Here is a 22,498-nt window from a genome sequence, read left to right as displayed (position 1 = left end):
ATTGGGTGACTTTTCTGAGTGCATTCAAAGCGAGTGCAACAACATAATTCGAATCTTAGGTGCGCGGTGCATTTGCTTTAACTTCTTCAACTTTTGATATATATATATATAAAGGTGGTACGGCAGTTAATTAGATTATTTTTATGGAATACATAGCACAGTTTGTTCAGATCGTTGGTTTTTATACTTTTCGTAGTCACTTCACATTTGGGCGAATTATACAATAATTTATTTAGGATTTCGACATAATTCATTTAGTTATTTGTTTGTGTTCGCTTCTCCAGACACTTTTTGCTTAATTTAGTTAATCATCTTTACTGCTTTGCATAATTCTTCATCTGAGTCGTACTTGTGGTACCTCGGCTTTTTCTTTTGTCACATTTTGTTCAATTTTGGTTTTGGTTTAACTCTAAACTAACTCCAGACGCTTCATTTCCTTGAACAGTTCGTAACCCATTTTGGCAGGACTTCTGGTCACAATAACGCCGGCCTTCTCGAGAGCCTCAATCTTATCGTTGGCACCGCCCTTGCCGCCAGAGATAATGGCGCCGGCGTGACCCATGCGACGACCGGGTGGCGCCGAGATGCCAGCAATAAACGACACCACCGGCTTGGCCTTGATGCCCTGTGTGAAGGAGATCGTATGTGATTACCTTTGGATCAGTTGATTTTATATTATTTGATGCTACCGTATTGAACTCAGTCAAGTAGTCGGCGGCCTTCTCCTCGGCCACACCGCCGATCTCGCCAATCAGTATGATGCCCTTGGTATCGGGATCCTTGAGGAAGACCTCCAGGCAATCGATGAAATCGGTGCCATTGAACGGATCACCGCCAATGCCCACGCACAGCGTCTGGCCCAGACCCACCTCGGTGGTCTGATGCACTGCCTCATAGGTGAGCGTGCCCGAGCGGGACACAACGCCGATCTTGCCGCGCTTGTGTATATGGCCGGGCATAATGCCGATTTTGCACTGCAAACGGAGGTTAAACAGGTTAATCAATAACTATATATTTATATATGTGTGGATACAAATTCAAGCGTCACAGGCTCCGAGAGATAAGCGCCAATAAACAATGCCAGCATAGAACAGTGTGCGCTCGTTATGATGAACCAGCTGGGCATAGTCGAAATCTATTTATATTATGTGTTCACATGCACAGCCATAAAGCGGCAAATAAACACGTTTAAAGGTTCATCGAATGCAGCCGACTGCACAATACCCTGTTTACGGTGTAATAGTTGACAAAATTCAGATATTTAAAATAAATTTAGCCGTTTTTTGAAAGCCTATTCAGCTATTTATAGCTATTTTCAGCATTCCATTCAGCTACTTTTTTGAAATGGACTTTTCTCGCGCACCTTCACTAGCATATAATCCAAGTAATCGATCAGATAACTGAACCAATATACCCTTGGGTGCACTGTGAAGAGGGTATGACAAACAAGAAACCCGCGATCGCTTTAGTCGAATGAACTTTGCACCCAACGCTTATCAGCCTTATCTCTCGAGCTGCTGTCTTGAGGCATCACACAACAGCTGCAACAGCTACAAACCTGTTCGGGTGCAATGATGCCGGGGCAATTGGGTCCGACCAGACGCGACTTGTCCTGGCTAACCAGGGCGCTCTTCACCTTGACCATATCGTGCTGGGGCACGCCCTCGGTGATGCAGACAATCAGCGGAATTTCGGCATCGAGTGCCTCCATGATGGCAGCAGCGGCACCTGGTGGCGGCACATAGATGACCGTGGCATGTGGATCCGTTGCCTTTTTCGCTTCCGCAACGGAGGCAAAGACCGGCAGGCCCAAATGCTGAGTGCCGCCCTTTTTGGGTGAAATGCCGCCAACCAGCTTGGTGCCATACTCCAGCGCCTGCTGGCTGTGAAAGGTGCCCTGTTTGCCGGTGAATCCCTGACAGATGACACGGGAGTCGCCGTTCAGCTTGAGATTAGAACGCGTCTTGTTGTACTGCGAGCCGCAGCGAACGCTGGCAGCGAAGCCATCTGAAGCAAAGATGCAAATGTTAAAAGATCAGAACAGTGTTGAAAAATGTCCATTGTCAAAATGTTGTTTGTGTTTGTTCTACTTTTCGGGTCACATGTGAACCTTGAACATGGCCCACTCCCCCAGCGAGTTCTGCTTCTTTCCACATACACGCACACACACACACACATACACATATGCACACACCCGCCGCCGCAGCAGCTGCAGCCACGTCGTTTTGCCTGAGAATCCATTTAATTTTTTCCAATTAATCCAAACCCATTATGGTTGTTGTTGCCACTTGTTGCCGCAGACTCTGTTTGTGTTTTTCATGCCACAAATCGTTGCCGGTTATATAATTTTGCACACACATCGTTTTAAAATTGTTTCGCAATAGATTTTTTTTTCTTCTTTTTCACTCACCTCGCACTTTCAGCAGCGCTCTCATTGAAGCAGCCATTTTTTGTTTGTGTGTGTGCTTTTTGCTGTTGCTGTCGCTTGTGCGAGTTGAAGCTGTGCAATTGCTCGGACTGACTAGCTTATTGTTTAAAACGCGTTTAATTAATGCAGACGACGGCGACGGCACTGACCCTCAACACGATATATTGCCTCGAGCACACCGATATATCGATTACTGCCGCTGAACATAATAATCGTTTTGGTGACATCTCTATTTCGCTGTGCGTAAGCATCGTCAATCGATGCCGCCGCATCATTTAATATGTTGTATTATTTTAATATTTTATCATTTTATCACATGAGCTAGCTTCTATAATAGAGAAATTTATAATATATATATATATAGTATTCATTAAATATACTTATGTTAATATAAGATCACGCATGCTCGAGCATGTCAAATGCAAAAAGTATCGATCTTTTTTCAAATTTAAACCAAAAATAATCTCTTTTAATTTACTGAACCTTTATTTCAAAGAACTTAAAAAATGATACTAATTATTATATTACTTTACGCTTAAATATATTGCCTCACTTTAGACATTTTTCGCCTAATACAAAACTATTGAGTTAAAAAATATTATCAACTACCACAAAAGTACAAAAAAAGAAAACGCGTTCACTCACTACAAAACTTGTTTCGAAAACGTTTTAAAAACTGTTCCTAAGGCCGTAAAGTTAATAATTTCAATTTGTTACTTGTTTGCTTTTCACGGAGGGCTAACTGTTGCATTAAGTCTTTGCAAAACAACTTAAAAGGAAAATGACATTTGAAAATTTGCAACAACTGATGATAATAACTACATAAAATGCCAGCAAAAAATACAATATTCAATTGAACAGGTTCTCACTCGATTGCGGCAGATCAGGCTCCTGCTCCCGATACTCCTGCCGATTAAATGCATTCTCCTCGCCCGTCTCCAGCCGCTGATAGACCAGAATGCTCTTACCGGTGCGCGACTGCACGTACTGCAAGAGAGACGCGACATTAGGCAGTTGCGTTCCCAACGCTGACGACCACTCGTCCAGCAACGCCTGGGAGTCAACCAGTTTGTTTACCTCGGCGTGCTCAATGCTGTGCAGCAGCTTGTAGTTGGCTAGGAACTCGCTGATCTTGTCGCCCAGCGTATCGAATAGCACCAGATGCGAGGGCAGTGCTGACAGCGGATGCACCGGTATGTGGGAGCGTAGCCAGTGCATGGGTGCATCAAAGAAGCGATCGGCCTCGTCCTTAAAGTTATCCCGCTGCTCCAGATTGGGCTCACAGGTTAGGAAGCGCATTGTGACATTCTCGTGAATGTGACTGCAAGCATATTCGCATTAATATAATTAAGATTTAATTAAAGAACTGCATCAATGCTTACCTGTAATAGGGCGTGGAGTGGCAGGGCATGAGGAAGAGTATATTGGCGCGATGCTCGCGCTCGTCGCGGTATTCCTGAGCTATTTCCCTTAGCTTAGGCATCAGTTCAATGGGTCCCTTCTGGTGCACGGTGCTCAGATACCAACCGGGCACAACGTTACCCACCAGAATGACCAAGGCGGCCGCCCACAGTTGAGTTCGAGAGGCGCGATAGCTCCAGCGTGACAACGCCTCCGCCGACACGTACAGGCACAACGGCAACAGCGAGGACACAAAACGGAACTCCTTGTGCTCGACCGTGCTCAGCACCAGCAATGTCACCAATATGCTTATCAAGAGCTGTTTGCTAATCGGAAACTTGTTGCCCTGTCGCACGGTCTGCATGATGCCAAATATAAAAGGCAGCGTATTGATGCCCAGCACTGTGGGCAGACCCACAGTGAAGTACCAATACCACGGATGCGAGCCATAGAAGCTGCCAATGTTGTGCAGCACATTGTACTTGAGGAACTCCCACGGCGTCACAATCAGCTCACCATGCCAGTAGGTATCTATGGCAATGCCGGCGCCGGCCACCAGCAAACTGAAACAATAAACAAGCTGTTGATAGGGTCGGCAATAACACCCCTTCCCGCGTACTTACCCAATGAGCACGAAGCGCTTGAGGATCAGCTCCGGCACAGACAAGCGGCTCTTGCGCAGATGATGGAAAGCCAATGGCAGCCAGATGACAGCCGCTGTGGGCCGCAGAAAGCAACAGATTGCCGCTGGCCACAAGTAGGCGGTGCCCTCGCCATACCACGGAAAGTAGCTGAGGGCAATTGTGGTCAGCGAGGCCTCCAGCGTGTTGGCCAGCGTGCGTGAGCCCGTGTAGAACCAGAACCAGGGCACGAGTATCAAAAAGAGCGCCCACTTGCGTTTGCCAGTCCAGACGTAAAACCGATAATCCGAGTAGGCAGACAGCGTGGCCTGCAGCAGACGTGGCAGCAGCACCAACAACTGGGCGCTGTCCAGCTGCAGCAGGGCCAGCAATTTATATACGGCAGCTATTAACAGCGGATAAACGTAGCTGCGTATTCCGCGTACCCATTCCCAGGTGAGGTAGCCATAGCTGCGGGGGAGAAGAGTATTAAAGATTCGTTCTTTTATCAAATTCCGTTAAGCTTGGTTTCTATCCGATCCGATCTTTGCGTTGAGTCATGCGTGTACGTGTCACACCCGCGCCCAACTCTAGATTGGACCCCCTGCCATCGCTTACCCGAACGTCAACTTGTGAGCCACCTCCAGACTCTGCCAGTACTCATCCGGCACGTAGTAGGTCTTGACCACAAAAACCGATGCCAGCCGCACGGCCAGGATCAGCGCGAAGGCGTATAGTAGCCGCATAATGGCTACGCTTTGGCTTGTTGTTAACTAAAGCAGAAAACAAAAGAATTAATTAGACGCTGTCAGCTTTTTTTTTTTTTATGTAAATTTCATAATTTTTGTTGTTTTATCGAGAGTTTTGTAAGCGGCGTACGTGTCTAACCTTAAAATTTTGATAGCGCTACGTGTGAGTTGTGTTTTATAAGCGGAAACTTGCGTGTTTTGATGGAATTTTTTCTATTTTAGCCAGAAAAACATTTGGCGCGCTGGCGTTGTGAAAAAAGTTGTGTTAGGCGGCCTAAAAATAACGCGAACTAAAGAGCAAAGCAAAGAGCAAAGTGACGCCGACGTTGCCAGGGCTGCACAACTGACACGCAGACAACCGATAGTTTAGAGTAATCGATATATCGCAGCTAAGCTGCAGCGACTGACTGTATATTTAAAAAAAAAACAAAAAAACAGATTAATTTAACTTATTTATTTATTATATCTATTGAAAGCCTTGTTTGATTAAAAAAATATAATTTTGCACCTTCTACTTTCTTTCAACTCGTTATAAGCATTTAAATACAACTTTTTAAGGCTTAGATTAAACTGGGCTCAGAGTTTCGAGCAGTTGAGAACTGTCGATTGCAACGTTTTTTTTTTCTCTTTGAGTTTGCTTACTATTTATTTTTCCATTATATTTAAGACCGTTGCCAAATATCAAGAATATCTCGTTTTTTAAGTTATCGATAAGTGCTCAGGTCTGCTTGGTAACGCGCATTGATGCTCGTTGATGGAAACATCGCCCGTTACCCTCAACCACCCGTTCACCGTTATGTCAAACCGATAAGCAAAACAAACACGAATTCGTAACGTGAAATAAAAAACAAAAAAAAAAAAAGACAAACTAGGAAGTAGTCCGGAACGCACGTTATTTTTTGAATTTTTGCTCAGCCGGTGTGCCGAGCACACTGTAAAAAAGAACAGCATGCTTGAGGTGGCGGCCAGAGGGACGGCCCTGTACCAGCCCCTGCTGCACCACAGTAGACACCAATGCATACGCCGTGCATTTGCGACGCTGACAAAGAGCTGCAATGCGACCAGATCTGATGTAATCAGCGTGGGCAGAATGCTTGCCAGGCGCCAGACACACGGCAAGGGCGAGGCCAGCCAGGCGAACACATTCATGCTGTTGCGCTGGTCCAAGCAGGTGTGGAGCAAAATGTTTGGCAAATATCTGCTGGTCACCAATGTGCTCGGCTCCGGCCTGCTGATGGCCGTGGGCGATGTCATCGCCCAGGAGTACGAATACCGTCACGGATTACGCAATCAGGATCGTTATGATGGCGAGCGTATCTATCGCATGTTCGTCGCTGGCGCTCTGCAGGGACCGCTGCATCATTTTGTCTATAATTGGATGGATCGCGTGATGCCGCATCGTTCATTTCGGAATATCGTCAATAAGATACTCATCGATCAGCTGTTCATGTCGCCCGCCTGCATACTGATATTCTTCTATACGGTCTGCTATCTGGAGGGCCAAACGCTGCAGGCAACGCACAAGGAGTTAACTGCCAAATTTCCATACATCTATCTGATGGACTGGCTAACGTGGCCGGCGGCGCAATATATCAACTTTCGATATCTGGATACCAAATATCGTGTGGCCTTTGTCAATGTCTGCACGGCAGTCTACAATGTGCTTATGTCCTATATGAAGCATGATTTCGGCATCGATCTGCCCATCGATGTTGCGTCCAATTCAAAGGATGCGCCGATTGCGGACCGAAATCCATCCGGAACAGCACCACAATCAGCTAATACCCTGACAACAAGCAAAACATAATTGATAGCATTTTATTAAATTTATGTGATATAAGTAAATTAACAAACAAATTTGTTAGTCATCGTATTTATTTTGTATTATTGTACGTAAATTTCTGCATAACGCTAGCGAGAGGCTATTAGCAACAATTTATATATCAATAACTATATAACTCTATATATTTTGTAACCAATGAAAGCAATGTGCAAAATGTTCCAAATTAAACTGTTGTATTTGTTAATTTGTTCTTAAATGTTTATTATCTTCAAATATGGTATCTTAAGTAGGCAATCGAAATATAGTTTAAGTCTTTGCACAAGAATCTCTCTTTTCCTATTTTGTATAGGATTAAAGAAACATCTCACATTTGTTATAAATTTTATGTTATTAAATGTTGTAATTAAAATAAAAACAACTTTTCAACTGGAAACTAGTCTCAATTTTAAAACAATTGTTATGATTCTTTAAACAAATTCCAGAAGAAAAGCAGCTGAGCGCTGTCCTCAGGGTATCTCATAGTCGGCTACTTGCGACTAGAGCACTTAAATCTATTTAATTTTTCCTTAAATCCAGGCGAGTTAAGTTTTTATAGATACGTAAAAGCATATGTCATGATATAAGAACTTTGCGTAAGCCTCAGACATTCGGCTTTATAGGCACAGAAATTGTAAACATTTTTAGACAATTAAAATAAAATTGATTTAAGTGCAAAGCTAGTCGCTTCTTTTCGGGGATTTCATATATCTAGCATACATTTTACATTGCAATTAAATTTCCTTCAATTTCTTACGAGCTACATAATCAATAATATATATAAATATATCGATCTATCTTAACATTTATATTTACAATACATGAAAAGCTTCAAGTGCGAAACAACTTCGTTCCACTCCACGCAAGATTCGCTTCACTTGATGACAATTGTTTCGACGGGCGGCGCAATGCCAAAGATGTGCTGCGCCAGCGTCAGTTGCTCTTGTGTGATGAAATTGGCAACCAGATTGGGCACATTTTCGTTGCAGCGCGCGATTTGCTGGCGTATCAAGGACTTGAATTCATCGCGGGCGCCCTTGTCGGCGCCGCGTGTGCCAATGCGTCGTGGCTGTGCAGCGCCTGCGGCGTTTGTGGCGCCAGGTGCACCGCTGCTGCTGCTACCGGTGGGCGAACCGGTTAGCTCAAAATTGGCATCGTCCTGCTGTTGCGAGTTCCATATGAAGGCCAGCTCCTCGATGATGTCCGTTGCAATGATATAGTTGGACAGGATGTGCAGATTGAAGGATTTGCGTTGCGTGATCAGATTGAAAATGTGTTGCTTCAGCAGCACATCCTTGTCGGGGCTCAGCTGCAGCAGTGCCAACAGATCGGCCAACAGCCGATCCGAGCAGTTGGGCTCGAAAAGCATGCGGCTCAGGCGACTGGTTATGGCGCGTGTGCAATACTGGATGAGCGCTATTTTGGTAAGCGGCAGAAAGATCATGTGCCTATGGCTCTTCAGACTGATGTTCTCCAATAGCTGGCCACTGGTGGCGGGCAGCTCGGCGAGTATCTTGAGTATGCACTGAAAGCCCTGAAGCTGAAGCAAAATTTTGGAGAATGAAAAAACCTAATCGATTCTCTAGAGGATTCACTCACCGTCATGCTGCCCTGCATTAGATTCAAGCTTAGTATTTGCAGGCTCTGCACCAGGGTGCTCTGAGCGGTCATGTCGGCCATCAGCTTGTTGGCCTCATCGCGATGTCCGAAGTAGATGGCCAGATCGAAGAGGAAGCGCGATATCCACGGCGCCAGCGGCAGCGCCAACATCAGCTGACTGAAATCGCGCTGGAACTGTTCTGTGTTGAGCAGCTGCCAGCAGCGCGCGGCATGGAGAAAGGCTTCGGATAGCTCTTGGCTTATTGCTGTGGTTGCCGAAAATTTCGGCGGCTCCATGCTCTGCACTTCGCCGCCATCCGGTGTCCAGTCCATGCTCTGCACTTCGCCACCCTCCGGCGTCCAATCAATAAAGCCCTCCACAAGCACATGATTGACATCGGCATCTTCTATGCGCAGCTTGCGTATGTAGCCGTGGAGCGAGTAAATAAACAGCGTGGTGGCATAGAACAGCACCTGGGAGCTGCCAGCTGGACTGCTGCGCAGAATTTTCACCAATTTGTCCCAATAGACATTCTGATTGACCTGCTTGCTGAAGGGCAGAAAGGCCTCCCAGCCCATCATTTGGCCGCAAAGCATGAGCACCTTGAATATGTTCTTCCATGCCTCCGTTGTGTCGCACTTCTCATCGTCCATGATCTGGCGCAGACAATACTCCAGGGAGTTAGTGTACAGGCGGCAGGCCAGCAGCGGATTTAGCTCTGGCGGCTTATTCTGTATCAAAGGCAGCACCTCCTCGACCAGCATGCGCTGATACACATCCGGATCGGCTTTCATGCCCTCGGCGAGCATCTCCAGCAAACGTGGCGCATGCGTTGCCGCCGTTTTGGGGAACTTGTTGAACATAAGTATATAGCTGTGTATGCACTGCTGTAAATTATCGCCACAATTGCTGATCGTGTGCACAAATATATTGTGCTGCACCTCCGGCGTCAGATGCTTGTACATCTTCACATAGAACTCCTGCTCCGGCGTGTTTTCCGTCTCGTTGCGCAGCGCATTGGTCAGAGCGTTCACCTCCTGCCACAGCTCCGCATGCTGATTGGTAAAGTTGCTGGCGCTGTAAGATTGGGTTTATTTAATACTATAGTGATTTCTTTACTGGTTTTGGCTGCCACCTACATGACACTGAAACACTTGGCCGCCTCCTCGCTGTTCTTGCTGTCGCGCTCCAGCAGGTAGGCCTCGTATTGCACATTGAATGCATTCGGATAAAGCGTCTTGGCAGTTAAAATCCATGCCTTGGCCGCGCTGGGATCACTTTTGCGCACGCTTTGCGCCTCTTTAACCATAAACATTTCATTTTCCTCAACGGAAGTCATGCCAATGCAGTTGCTATTGCTACACAAACAAAGTTTTTGCCGGCAATTAGAGATGAGCGCAACGCGAGTATGCGATAAATATATAAGGCTAGTATGCTGGTCGCAACAAGATAAACTCGTATGCTGTGCAATTATGCATATAAAATTAAATGATACTACAAAATGCGTACGATTAACTATATACGTATGTGAACATTACTGCCTAACAATTATTTGTTTATTTATTATTTACATTTCAGCTGCAGTGTTGCCAATTCAGCTTCTTTCTAACCAAATTGAACTATTTTATAGATCGTCAGCCGGAAACAGTGGAGTTTTTTAATTAATTTAAATACATATTGCTTCCAAGTGACAAGTGCTCGCGTAATTATTTATTTTATTTTAGCTTATAAAGCTAATTCAATTTATTTTAGCAAAATTTTTTACATCCGATACGGCTACTTCTTTTGTGCGGCGGCTGGCAGCACTGATCAGCTGTTCTATTCGATAGCTGAGCGAATTAATCGATAGTATCGATAGTTTCAATAAGACAAGTGGACTTTAAAGACCTAACTATTTCGGTGTATTATTGTGTCGCATTATTTATAACAAAATAATTTGAAAACATGACAAACTCGAACGGGCGCCCCGTGCAACAACGCCAAGTAATTGCCTAAAGTAACTCGCCGCGAATTAAGTGCAGCTCTAAAGTGCACTGGTCATTGTTGTAAATTTGTGAACGTGTGTGTCGGGAACGCAGAACGCGTTCAAGTCTTAGTCAAATGATTTTCAAATTATTCGAGGAAAATTTATTAAAAAATAACGTAATGCACACGAAATTAATACGCACATAACGTATAATGCCCGATTCAACAACGAAAAAGACTAACGCCGCTGACACCGACGCCGGCGAGGCAGCGCCAGCAGCAGCGCCAGAAGCAGCAGCGGAAAAGGCTGCGTCATCGTCAAATGCGCCGTCAGCCGCAGCCGATGCATCAACAGGTTAGTAAGCGCCTTTAGCTGGGTATTGTTAATTAAAATACATAAACAAACAATATTATCGCTACCAAATAGTTTAATTTATTAATATTAATTATTAGTTTGTATGTCATTTGGTTTAGTTTATGTTATGTCGCTGACTAATAAGGCCATCAATTTATGTTGACAAATATTCGCACAAAGCAAAAATTAAAAAAAAAAAAAAAAATATAAGGAAAAATGAAGCAAAAATTAAAAATGTAATTATTTAAGTTTTGTTGTGTAATTAATATATATAATATTCACTGCTGTGTATTGCTTATGTTTGCACACAATTTATGTTAGTTTTTTGGCAAATTGTTGTTGTTATTTTTTTTTTTAATTTTTCGCGCTCACGCTTTGTGCCTTCGTTCGAGTTTGTTACTTGAGTTATTCTTTTTTAGTGTTGTGTAACAATTTTTGATGGGAAGTAAGCAAGCACGAATCTGTTAAGCTATACAATTTGTAACTTTGATAAGTAATAGTTTATTTCTTTAGTGCTTTATTTATGTATATATTTGTTTTAAGTAAACGGCTTGGTTCGTGTTTTGTTTTGTTTTGATCGCGCACACGTCGTGTTTGGTTTTTTTTTCGTGTCACGACACGCGCTCAACTTTTGTACAAATAAGCACCTTTGAGTTTTGTGTTTATTTGTAGTGTATACAATTTTAATGTATTAAAAAATTCAGAAGAAAAAAAAGAAAATTAATAAAAAAAAAAAAAATTAGTTAAATGCACGTAGATTCCAATTTGGTAACGCATGACACACACACACGCACCGCAGGTTGGTTTTTTTGCTATACTTGTTTGCTGCACATGTTAACTAATCTCTGTAATTCTCATAGACTCTCAAAATCCACCGCATTCGTCAACTAACAACATACACACAACACCGATGCAAGAACAACCCCAACAACAACAACAACAAAATGCACATGGTGTTCTCATTGCCAAACCTTGCCTCATTACAGCGGCGTCCGAATCAAAAGTCCAAACGGAGCAGGAAAAGAAGAAGGAGCCGCTATGTCTAGAGAACGCCACGCCGGAGGCGGTGCCTCTGCATCTGCGCGAAATGCTGAGCCTGTTTAGCCATCGCAAGCTATCTGCCGCCGAGCTGCTAATGCTGCTCATCTATTTGGTCGCATTGGAGTCCGGATTTGTGGAGAACCAAAGCTATTTGGAGAAGCGTTCACTGCTGAAGCCAGTGCCGGCGGTTGGTTGTTTTCATCTCTTTAATGTGCGTCTGCTTAGCCATCTGCCGACACACTACACCAGGGAATTCGAGGACACGGCGTTTCGGATGCTCTTACGCACCTTGCTGGACAGCAAAAGCGCGGAGGAGCCGCCCCTGATGACTGCGCTACAGTCAAGTCTTATTGCCATTGTGCTGGGCGATCTGATGGTGGTAACACTTAGCCCGGTGGCGCCGTCAAAGGAGCGTGGCTTTAGCACTTGTCTGTCCATTGGACGTTTTGTGCTCAATGTGCAACTAGAGCCGATTTATCAGCGCTTTTGCAAGCTGGACGAGCTCTCGTTACAGTTGCGCCAAAATCTCTTTCAGCCGATGCGGGCCCAGCAACTTATGGCCTTAGATCTACATCCGCATCCCTCGCTGCTCGGATTACCCAGCGAAGTGTACGATGAGATCTTTAAGCATCTGAACAGGAATCAGCTTAACATTTTGGCAAATGTGAATTGGAAGCTTTGCAACTATAAAAAACAGTTCAAAGACCGTCGTCAACATTAATTTAGACCATATTCGATACTGTTACTTTTTAAATTATATGTGAAAGCCGAAAGTATTGGTACATATGCTTTAAGCTTAAAGTACTGAATACTCAAGCTTTTAAATAATATCATGACTCTTTATATCTGAATAACCCAAGAGTTTTTCGTATATATTATGTGAATCAAATTTGAATTTGTTACAAAATTTAAACGCAATAAACTTGCCAAATTGAATTTGTGAGAATCGCATAGTAGGGCGATATTTAAACTTTTTTTAATTTGCAACGGAAGTCCGGGTGGTTCTTAAGAAACTAACTAAACTAAGTGAGTGTTCCTTATAAGATATATAATGTAAGCATACGAAGCTTTTAAGGTTAAGACTGTACTTTGATCATTTCCTTATAAGTCTGTTATGTATGGAATAAGATAAAAAGGTAAAAACTTAAGTCATTGAAATTAAAGACTATGTATTGGGTATATTTGAGTCGGTAAATTTTGTTTATTTTTTGTTCCAACTTTTCTATTTGGCAGCTGGTGAGGCGCCCACCACGCCCGGCGCCAATTCCTGCGATTCGTACAACATTTTCGAGCCAACGCCATTGGACTGCATCAGCATTAAGAGCAGCGCCAGCAGTTACCTCTATGATCGTGATATAAGCGGTAAGTGCGAATGCAACTTGTTGCCCAAAACTCTATGGAACGCCCCTAAAGTAGTCGACCCTTAAACACAGCACTGCAGAAATCGAAACAAGCAACACAACCCACACACACACACTTAAGTACAGTTTCAGTTTCAGCAGTTCGTTCGTTCTTTTTTTTTTTTCGTTTGCGCACGGCAAACCAAACAACCCACGCAAAGAGCCGCCTCCTGCCAGCGGGCGTCACCAGACCAACCACCCATCCCACCCCACGCTCCCATGCCATCCCAGAGCCAATTCTGATATGGTTAACATACCATTTGATGCTGGGCTGCTTGCTGTGCATTTTTGTGCGCCTGTTATGTGTTTGTATTATGATATCGACTTTCTTGGCGTCCTTATCAGTGGGGCGAGCCAGGCCCCACCTTCGTGTGCTCCTCCTCCTGTGGGCACCATCGAAATTATCTGGCAACAACTTTATCAAAAGACCCAGTGACAAATACATAAATAAATTACGAATACGACGTTGCGTATTCGTAAAAAAAATATGAAAGAAAAAAACACAGAAACCAGGTTTTCTTTTGGGTTACGCTTTTGTTCTCTGCCCGCTCCGTGCAGCTCTTGGTGGGGAAAAAGCTTTTGAGAGCTTTGCAGCTGCTCTTGAAATCTGTTTGGGTCCTGGCCCCAGGAGCAGCTGTTTACGCTGCCTGACTGGAGCTTCACGTTGTGTCTTGGTTTGGGTGAATGAACCCAGCGCTCAGAATGTTGTGTTTCGTGCTTGAATGGTTTACTCAGTGGGTCGGGAATGGGTGAATTTGGCTCCAATGACTGGCACCATGCATTGGGCACATATATTCGTTATTAAATACTTTTGAAGATTACTTTTTCTGGAAGTTTTTGATAACATTGCGAAATTTATGAAGTATGACGCACTAGCTGTCTTATCTTATCTATATGCAATTGAGATATTTTGTTTGGGTTTTGGAAAAAGCGGTTGGACTAATTGGTTTTGTTTCTTTTAATGATGTTTCAGGTTTAATTTCAATTTTTATTAACCATGTTTGATGCTTAGCTAAAAATAATTAATTAGTACAAGAGATTCTGTTGAATATCGCCCTTCTATGCGATTCTCTTTAACTCAATTGTTGCAGGTCTCACTGTTGTTTTAGTATTGCTTTATGATATGATGAAGTAAAAGGCAGATAAAACCAGGAAACCAGTGAGAGAGAGAGAGAGAGAGAGAGATAGACCGAAAGAAAGGGGGAGACAGAGAGAGAGAGAGAGGAGGAAGTTGTAGTAGAAAGAGGCAAAGCGAGTGAGAGAAATAGAAAGAGAAGATAATCTGTAGGAGAAAGTCAGGGAGCGAAAGAGAGTGAGAGATGCAAAGAAAAGCACGAAATCAGATTGTAAATTAGTCAAGTGCTAAATTTTATGAAAATCGCATAGAAGGGCGTTCTGCATTCAAATAGATATGCATCAAAACTGAATCTAATTGTAAACTTAAAAAAAATATAGTTGATTTTACGATTGATTAGTTCTGTTCGATATTGCCCCACTGTGGTGCGCCTTGAACTGTGCCACACTTTTCATAGCTGTCGTGTTGTCGGTTGTCTTACTTTTTTTCGTGTACGCTTTTACGGTAAACAAAGTGGAAGAGTTGGCAAAACATACGCTCGTTGCATGCAAAGAATGTTCATAAACAGACCAGGCTCTCTCTCCCCCACACATGCACGCAGACACACACACACACACACACACACAGGCTGCTGTTGGTCCAGTTTTGTGCTTTTTGCCAGCGCGCGCTCTCTCGCTCTCTCTCTGTCTCTGGCTCTCTTTGCTGCAGCCTCTGGCTCTCCAGGTTGACTGTGCTTTTGACTGTGCTGGCATTGCTCTGGCAGCTTTTGCACAGGATAACAAAGCTTCGTGCAATCAGTCGTTGTACTTAAGCCCAACGTAACTGGTCGAGTTGTCGGTTGATGTGAACGTAAACGCGTTGTCTCCTTGATAAAGCCACAGTTTGTGTGTGTGTGTGCTTGTGTTTGTGTGTTTATATATGCTTATATATGTGTGTGTGTATGTGTGCTCGCGTGTGCTGCTATTTGATGAAAGTTTGCAAGTAGGTCCTGTTGTATGACCGACATAGTTATCCTCACACGAGCGAGCGATCCATAAATAAGTGACAATCCTGGCCGAATGCATCAGCTGTTGGCAGACGCGAACGCGTTTTAATGTTGCCCCATTTGGCTGGCGACGTGCGGCGCCTCAATTAGTGCAACAAACCTGCCACCGATGAGCTAGGCGCAATCTGTGAGTGTCCGTGTGTGTTAGTGTAACGCCTTCAAGCTGGATTACGGCGGCGACAGCAACGGACCCTGGGAGAAGCAAAAGCAGACCCAAACCCAAGAGACCCCGGCAGCCAAGAGCAATGAGCAACTGCAGCATGATCTGTTGCAGCAGCTGCAGCAGCAATTCCAAATGGCCGCCGTGCAACAGCAACAGCAGCAGCAACAACGCCAGCTGCTGCAGCATCAGCACTCGCATCCGCCCTTTCAACAACACCAACACCAACAACAGCAGCAACAGCAACAGCATCCGCCTACGCATAATCCGTACGCGGCAGCTCATGCTCATCCGCATCCGCCGCTGCAGCATCATTTGTCGCTAGGCGGTGCACCCGCCGCCTATCAACAGTTGCAGCAGCAGCAGCAACAGTCGGGCCACCATTACCAGTACTCGACGCCGCAGCATCATTATCGCGCGAATGCCGCAACAACAACAATGGCAGCCGCGACTATACGGCGTCGCACCTTGAGCCATGTGGCGCGCTCCTATTCCGTTTGTGCCACCATGACGCCAGCCAGCGGAGCTGCTGGCAACGCTTTGACTGCAGCACAGCTAAAAGCGTCTAATCCGTTGCCATCAAACGTGGCCACGGCGAGCAGCAGCTCATCATCATCAGCGTCCACCACCCACTTGACGGCCACCAAACTGACTGTTGCCGGACACCACAAGACGGGCATCATGGTCGCCGCCTCGCGTTGCCGTTCTCCGATTATGCTCTGTCACAGTCACAGCGATGGCGAGTTTCCAATGTATCGAGGTAAGTGAGCGGCAAAAGGGATTAGGGTCAGTCCCTTTTGAATGGCGACTGTCACTTGGTAGTGTAAATGAACTGTTGTTTGTCGGTGTTGCAAGTTTATGTGGTTGGGTTGTGAGAAATCGGAGCACAGGATCCGATCTTAAATGAGTTAATGCTCGAGCTATTGAAACCAGCTTGCTCTTAGAATGAATGCTTTGCTAAAACTAAATAAAAAAAAGCTTAATTATAACGTTATAGAAGGAATATATTAAAAATTAAAAATCGGAGATCCGATCTGAATGTGCCTTACATGAGTTTATGCTCGAGCTGTTCCTTTTATAGTATACTTTAGAGCTGAACCCTTTTTATAGATGAAAATTCCCAAATTCTCTTTCATCCTTTAAATACGAATATTAATAAGAATAATCAGGAGTACCCTTTATATTTTAATTGGGTAATTTGACTCAAAACTAATTTGTTTTTATGTTCAAATTTGTTCTCTTTGCTCAAATGTACTTTAATTGTTAATATTACTTTGTGCTCCGCTTTGCTAGCTAGTTTAACATGAGGATTAACCATTTGGTATTTATGCCACTTAAACATAACTATTCCAAATGGGTGCCATGCAAATTTACCAAGTACTCGAGTCGGCCAATTACACTTTCAGCATTTCACACTGAAGACATAAAGTTAAACATAAAAATGCATTTGAGTCCGTTTCTATTTTTTTACACACAGTCTGTTTTCCCTAGCCCTACCCCTAGACGCCCCGCACGACGCCAAACAACTCATTAAGTGGCGTTGGCTGTGCTGCAGTGAATGTCCTTTGTCCTTAGTCCTTAGTACTCTGGCCCCACGCTTTCGCATAGACGCGCATCTCCCTTGGCGCCGTCTAGTGAATCTGATTTTTGTTTCTGCCATTTCTTTTATGTGTGGCGCATATTTAGTGTCGCCATTTGGTGGGGCTCTTAATTAAATTACACTTTGAAGCACCACGCCCACTGTGACACCAGTCAACCGCCCACCACCCCTGCTTTGACATCGACATTCCAGCATTATGCAGTAAACGAACTCTATATCTTTTTAATGGCACGCTTCGATTTGCCCTCCACCCATTTTCCATATCGTTATCCTGGTGATTCTTTCTGTTGTTGCTGCAAATGCTGTTGCAGTGAGTAGTTGGGATCGGTATTTGGATAAACTTAAGGACACACTAGAAAACATACTCTGCAAATGATTTAGCTGAGCTTAAAAAGGCAGCTCTCACATGTGATTTAATGAAACGTTTTACACAGACTTGCACTCCTTTCAATATCAAATCGAGTCAACAGTTTTTCTCCCAGAATGAATAAGGGAAGGAATAAATATTTTTGAAAAAAAAAGATGGATACATATTGGATACAAAATCAATCAAGAGGTCAGAACAGACCAAATTTTGCCGCTAACGGGCATTTCCAGGACTGAAAAAAATACAAATTACAAGATATGACCAACAAAAAATAAAATAAGAAAATTCCAAGCGAATTTTGTATAAAATGAATAAGAGGAAAGTATTTGCCAATAGATGTATATCTATATATATATGCATAAGGATAAATTGAATTGAATTTGTTTCCGATAAACGATAAAAATCGATATTGCTGAGAGCAATCAATTTATACCAAAGGTCGTTGAATATTTGCGTATACACGAATATCGTAGGCACATTTGATTCAGGTCTTTCCCCTAGTCGAACACTCCCGAAAGGAATTAAGAACACGCAGGATTCCAAGTAGGAATTATCGATAAGTTTAAACAAGGAAAATCGAATCCCGAGATATTTGAGTTGCCTCAGTAGCTTATTAGAACGCATTTAATATGGTTTGTGTGTGTGTGTGACTCGGATTGCCATTTAAACGGGTTTACTGTGCGTTGTGCTCCTCGATTACCTCTGTTATGCGTGCTTGAAAGGGCTCGTAATCGTCTTCCAGCGATACGATATAATCCCTGAAAAGCGTAGCGCTCAGCTCTTCAGTTCGATTCTCAAGCAGATGCAAATAGGGGCACTTGGGATCTCTGATGTAGATGCGATGACGCATTCCGTCTTTGGCCAGCGGCATGCTCGAGCGCGCCTGGCTATTGATCACGGCCAGGTGCAGCAAAAAGAACATCAGATCCACGGCATCCGGCATCAGTTCGTTGAGTCGTTCGCCAAAATTGAGCAAAACCAGCGATGGCATTAGTTCAAAGCGCACCATCTTTAGGACACGACGCAGATGCATCTTGCGCTCCTGGTAATCGGTGAGCACCCACATCAAGGCCGCATAGAATACCTCCACCTCGGTGTGCACGCCCAACAAATCGGAGCCGAGCAAGCTGCACAGCTCGTGCACGTCCAGCTCGCGATATTCCTCCGATGAAACCAGCACCAGAAACAATTTGCCAAAGCGATTTATCATCAGTTCGGCAACGCTATCGATGCCCTTGCTGCAGGCCTCCGCATAACAGCTCAATGCATCCACATTGGAAAAGTAGCGCTCATCGTTCAGAGCGCCCACAACGCTCTGCAACAGTTTTGTGGCACACAGATACTGTGCTGCCAGCAGCAGATCCAACAGCTTGCCACGCTGGCAATTGCTGTTCGAGTTGATCATCCAGTTGTAGGCTATGTCGAAGGCATCCGCGCTCACCTTATCCTCCGGCAGGCTGACATTGTTGCCCGGACGCAGTGTGCTGGTGAATAGCTCGCAGAATGTGCGCAGCACACAGCTGTGGCATTCGAAGACCTTCTTTCCGATGGTTATCTTTACATCCTTCTCCAGATTGTTGGTCAGCAGCATCTCGACTGCCTCTTGCCAGGGCGTCTTTTTCGGCAGCACCGGCAACATTTTATCCATATTCATTTTATTCAGTTTCTTAGCATTCTGAGTGCGTATCTCCTCCTCGTTGGGCACTTGGTTCTTTGGATTGTACATGACTAGATTTCTAACAAAAAAAAAAGGAAAAAACCGAGAAAACGGAGAAGAAATGTCTTAGAAAAGTTCTCTGAATTGTTATGTGTGAAATATCGGAAATATTCATACAAAGTAAACTTACCTCAATTGAAATTTATTCCAATAGGCAGCTTAGCTTTTTTTCTCAAATCAAGTTATTAAAATGGAAAATTTGAGTGCGCACAGCTCGAGCACAGCCAGAAGACTACAAAAAATATTTCTGAAGCTCTTAACCGATTCGGGGAAGGAGACGCGTTGCCTACTGTGATTGAAACAATTTTGAAACGGTCAAAACAAAAAGGCAAAAGAAACGAGCCTGGTTTAAGCCCAATTAATCACTTGACCAGATATAAAGTTTCACAGCAATTGTAGTGTAGGAATGACATATAAATATGATCTAGCATAGTGATGATAGTCCCGATAGCGATGATTAGATGATAAAGCTGTAGAATAGCAATATTTCCAGAGTAAATCTTCAGAAAAAAATGAACATTAGACAAGGGCAAACAAAGGACACGTAGAGGAGGCAAGCTTATAAGTTTATAAAAACGCTTAGAAATTAATTTAAATATATATTATGTAATTGATTTCGAATGACAATATCTGATGCAAGCTTGGAAAGTACTTCTTTGTTAGCTTTCGAACTAGCCGAAACAAAGCTGCATTCATTTATAATTACAAGTCAAGTAAAAGAGTCAATTGGCGACATAAGAATAGAAATCACAAATGTGCTGATAGTTATCGATATTTTATATTTCCAATACGACTCTGTTTATGCATTGCAACTCTGATATGCTTGCGCTTGTCAGTGCTGCCAATTCCATTAAATGCAAGCTTAACTTAGTCACTTTTAGAGGACAACTGTCCTCTAAACTGTTTAAATTTCAAACTTATTATGCTATTTTTTTTTTGTCATCTCATTAATTAGTACACAAGTACTTTATTTTATTTTGTTGTTAATTTGTTCTCTAAAAGCTATTTGAGTTAGTTTTAGCTTGGGAATTGCGGCAATTGGCAACACTGGCCAGCATCCCCTTCGCGACAAGGGGATGTTTGATACAAATAAAATGATGACTGATATAAAAAGTCGGACGTATACACTAGAATTTCTTGTTTGTTTTTATATACCCTTGATGTGAATATTACAATTTTGCCATAAAACGTGTTGGGCATAGAAGATTACATATCCGACCCCATAGAGTATACATATGTATCTTATCATATATTCTAGATTAAGAGCCGAGTTCATAGAGACATGGCTATCCCTCTCTTCGTCTATTTCAATGCGAGCTAGTCTCTCAGCTTTAAAGCTATCGATCCAGAATACTTAATGGGGTCGAAGATGTCTCCTAAATATATAATTCGTCTTATGATAATGAGATATCATGAGCATATCTTAAGCTATTTGCTTAGACGCAGAGTTTTGTCTAGTTCTGGTATTATAGATGCCAAGATGGCGTCATTTATGACAAGCTGGCTAACAAAGCTGGCCAACAGCATCGCAAGCGGAAACTCACACACACACATACACATATAGCTCGTTACCCCATCTTGAGCATCTTTTAGCAAGTTTGTGTCTGTGTGTCTCAAGCTAATGAGTTCATGGCGTGTCTTTGGCGCTCGAGTTAATGCTGCGCGTATTGATTTCGCTTTTGCAGCTGGCGCGCTTTCACTCGCCGCTGCCAGCTCCTTTTCATATGCCACATAATTGGCTCGACTTGGCAGCTGGCCAGGCTCAATGCAGCATTCTTTGTGCCACTCACTCGCCGCTTTTTGGCAGCACAATTAAGGGGACTGGCGGCGGGGGTTGCTTTCGGCTACGTGCATGAAATGTGAATTTAATTTGCAACTTGTGCCAAAAATGTTGCTAGCCACATAAGTTTTACTTTGTTTTCAGCCTATTGATTTGGGGTCCTCGGTACTGCGCTAAACGTTGACGTCATTAGCGAATGTGTACTGTGTGTGTGCGTGTATGTGTGTGGGTGGTAAATGGATTTAGATGAGCTGTTTGTGGGCGGGGCAAATAGTCAAAGTTTTCCCATGCCGCATAAATAGATATAATCGCAGGCTCAAACGACATACATGTCGAATGTATACCCTATATGTATTTGTATAGCATCTTATCCTTTTTCCTTTTCAATGAAAGTCGAGTGAGCGGCGCTCACACACACATACAGTTACATGCTCTCGCAATTGCTCTCTGGCGAGCACTTGACTTTTTGAGTCCGTTTTGTGCTGCATCCCTAAAGGTTTCACTGACAGCAAAGGCTGCATGGCACCGAAATGCATTAATATCCTGAAAAGGGTTAAGTTCAGCAAATTCAAGAATATTTAAGGCATTAAGTGTACTTATGTCAAGCTCCTAAAGTCAACAAATTATTAAATTTAATTTCGTATACGTAATTTTTAATTTAATTTAATGTTTTTTTTTTTTGTTTACACTCATGTTGACGACCATTTATAACCATTTTCACATGAATTCTTACCAGAAATAATATTAACAGATTTATACAGAATTGATCTAGAGTCCAAACCATGAACAAAGAGCCAAAACTCGTGAAAATCGGGTGAGATTTGACTGAGTTATGGGGTTGGGAAATTTTACTCTATGTCTATGTAGGATATTTGAGGGTTCCATTTTCACATGAATTTTGACCAGGAAACATGTTTCCAGATTTTGATGCCGAATTGATCTAGAGGCCAAACCATGAACAAAGAGCCAAACCTCGTGAAAATCGGATGAGATTTGACTGAGTTATGGGGTTGGGAAAATTTACTCTAGGTCTATGTAGGATATTTGGGGGTGCAATTTTCACATGAATTTTGACCAGGAAACATGTTTCCAGATTTTGATGCCGAATTGATCTAGAGTCCAAACCATGAACAAAGAGCCAAACCTCGTGAAAATCGGATGAGATTTGACTGAGTTATGGGGATGGGAAATCTTGACCTATGTCTATGTAGGATATTTGAGGGTTCCATTTTCACATGAATTTTGACCAGGAAACATGTTTCCAGATTTTGATGCCGAATTGATCTAGAGGCCAAACCATGAACAAAGAGCCAAACCTCGTGAAAATCGGGTGAGATTTGACCGAGTTATGGGGATGGGAAATCTTGACCTATGTC

At 43.4% G+C, this 22,498-nt stretch overlaps 6 protein-coding genes across 9 annotated transcripts; 2 read left to right on the top strand and 4 right to left on the bottom strand.

Moving 5' to 3' along the window:
* Window positions 1-206: 206 nt before the first annotated feature.
* Window positions 207-2,571, bottom strand: LOC115767147 (succinate--CoA ligase [ADP/GDP-forming] subunit alpha, mitochondrial). Its single transcript, XM_030711316.1, has 4 exons — window positions 2,411-2,571; window positions 1,559-2,007; window positions 690-974; window positions 207-625 (listed from the first exon to the last, which is right to left on the bottom strand). The coding sequence occupies exons 1-4, from the start codon at window positions 2,445-2,447 to the stop codon at window positions 410-412; spliced, it is 987 nt and encodes a 328-aa protein (XP_030567176.1). The 5' UTR covers window positions 2,448-2,571; the 3' UTR covers window positions 207-409.
* Window positions 2,572-2,944: 373 nt separating this feature from the next.
* On the bottom strand, window positions 2,945-5,557 carry LOC115767153 (GPI mannosyltransferase 3). Of its 2 annotated transcripts, XM_030711327.1 has the most exons (6): window positions 5,338-5,557; window positions 5,068-5,222; window positions 4,453-4,920; window positions 3,811-4,392; window positions 3,506-3,749; window positions 2,945-3,415 (listed from the first exon to the last, which is right to left on the bottom strand). In XM_030711327.1, exons 2-6 carry the CDS (start codon window positions 5,193-5,195, stop codon window positions 3,278-3,280), a joined length of 1,560 nt encoding a protein of 519 aa, XP_030567187.1. In that variant the 5' UTR covers window positions 5,196-5,222; window positions 5,338-5,557; the 3' UTR covers window positions 2,945-3,277. The 2 variants fall into 2 exon arrangements, with proteins under 2 accessions (XP_030567187.1, XP_030567186.1); XM_030711326.1 differs by having other exon boundaries at window positions 2,948-3,749; window positions 5,338-5,553.
* A 489-nt stretch (window positions 5,558-6,046) lies between these two features.
* On the top strand, window positions 6,047-7,148 carry LOC115767118 (mpv17-like protein 2). The gene has a single exon (XM_030711273.1). It carries the CDS (start codon window positions 6,148-6,150, stop codon window positions 7,003-7,005), a length of 858 nt encoding a protein of 285 aa, XP_030567133.1. The 5' UTR covers window positions 6,047-6,147; the 3' UTR covers window positions 7,006-7,148.
* Window positions 7,149-7,281: 133 nt separating this feature from the next.
* On the bottom strand, window positions 7,282-10,426 carry LOC115767115 (integrator complex subunit 10). The gene is made up of 3 exons (XM_030711268.1): window positions 9,757-10,426; window positions 8,617-9,694; window positions 7,282-8,557 (listed from the first exon to the last, which is right to left on the bottom strand). Exons 1-3 carry the CDS (start codon window positions 9,954-9,956, stop codon window positions 7,892-7,894), a joined length of 1,944 nt encoding a protein of 647 aa, XP_030567128.1. The 5' UTR covers window positions 9,957-10,426; the 3' UTR covers window positions 7,282-7,891.
* Window positions 10,427-10,548: 122 nt separating this feature from the next.
* LOC115767116 (protein nutcracker) lies at window positions 10,549-13,114 on the top strand. 3 transcript variants are annotated; one of them, XM_030711271.1, is made up of 2 exons: window positions 10,549-10,937; window positions 11,924-13,114. In XM_030711271.1, exons 1-2 carry the CDS (start codon window positions 10,796-10,798, stop codon window positions 12,697-12,699), a joined length of 918 nt encoding a protein of 305 aa, XP_030567131.1. In that variant the 5' UTR covers window positions 10,549-10,795; the 3' UTR covers window positions 12,700-13,114. The 3 variants fall into 3 exon arrangements, with proteins under 3 accessions (XP_030567131.1, XP_030567129.1, XP_030567132.1); XM_030711269.1 differs by lacking the exon at window positions 10,549-10,937 and adding an exon at window positions 11,636-11,736 and having other exon boundaries at window positions 11,798-13,110; XM_030711272.1 differs by lacking the exon at window positions 10,549-10,937 and adding an exon at window positions 11,640-11,736.
* Window positions 13,115-18,017: 4,903 nt separating this feature from the next.
* On the bottom strand, window positions 18,018-19,608 carry LOC115767176 (actin-binding protein IPP-like). The gene is made up of 2 exons (XM_030711366.1): window positions 19,473-19,608; window positions 18,018-19,361 (listed from the first exon to the last, which is right to left on the bottom strand). Exon 2 carries the CDS (start codon window positions 19,349-19,351, stop codon window positions 18,299-18,301), a length of 1,053 nt encoding a protein of 350 aa, XP_030567226.1. The 5' UTR covers window positions 19,352-19,361; window positions 19,473-19,608; the 3' UTR covers window positions 18,018-18,298.
* Between the last annotated feature and the right edge of the window lie 2,890 nt (window positions 19,609-22,498).

Source organism: Drosophila novamexicana, unplaced genomic scaffold, assembly GCF_003285875.2.
Source record: "Drosophila novamexicana strain 15010-1031.04,08,12 unplaced genomic scaffold, DnovRS2.1 tig00001340-arrow-arrow-pilon, whole genome shotgun sequence".
In the NCBI taxonomy this organism is placed as follows: Eukaryota; Metazoa; Arthropoda; class Insecta; order Diptera; family Drosophilidae; genus Drosophila; species Drosophila novamexicana.
This window is presented reverse-complemented; position numbering and strand designations above follow the sequence as displayed.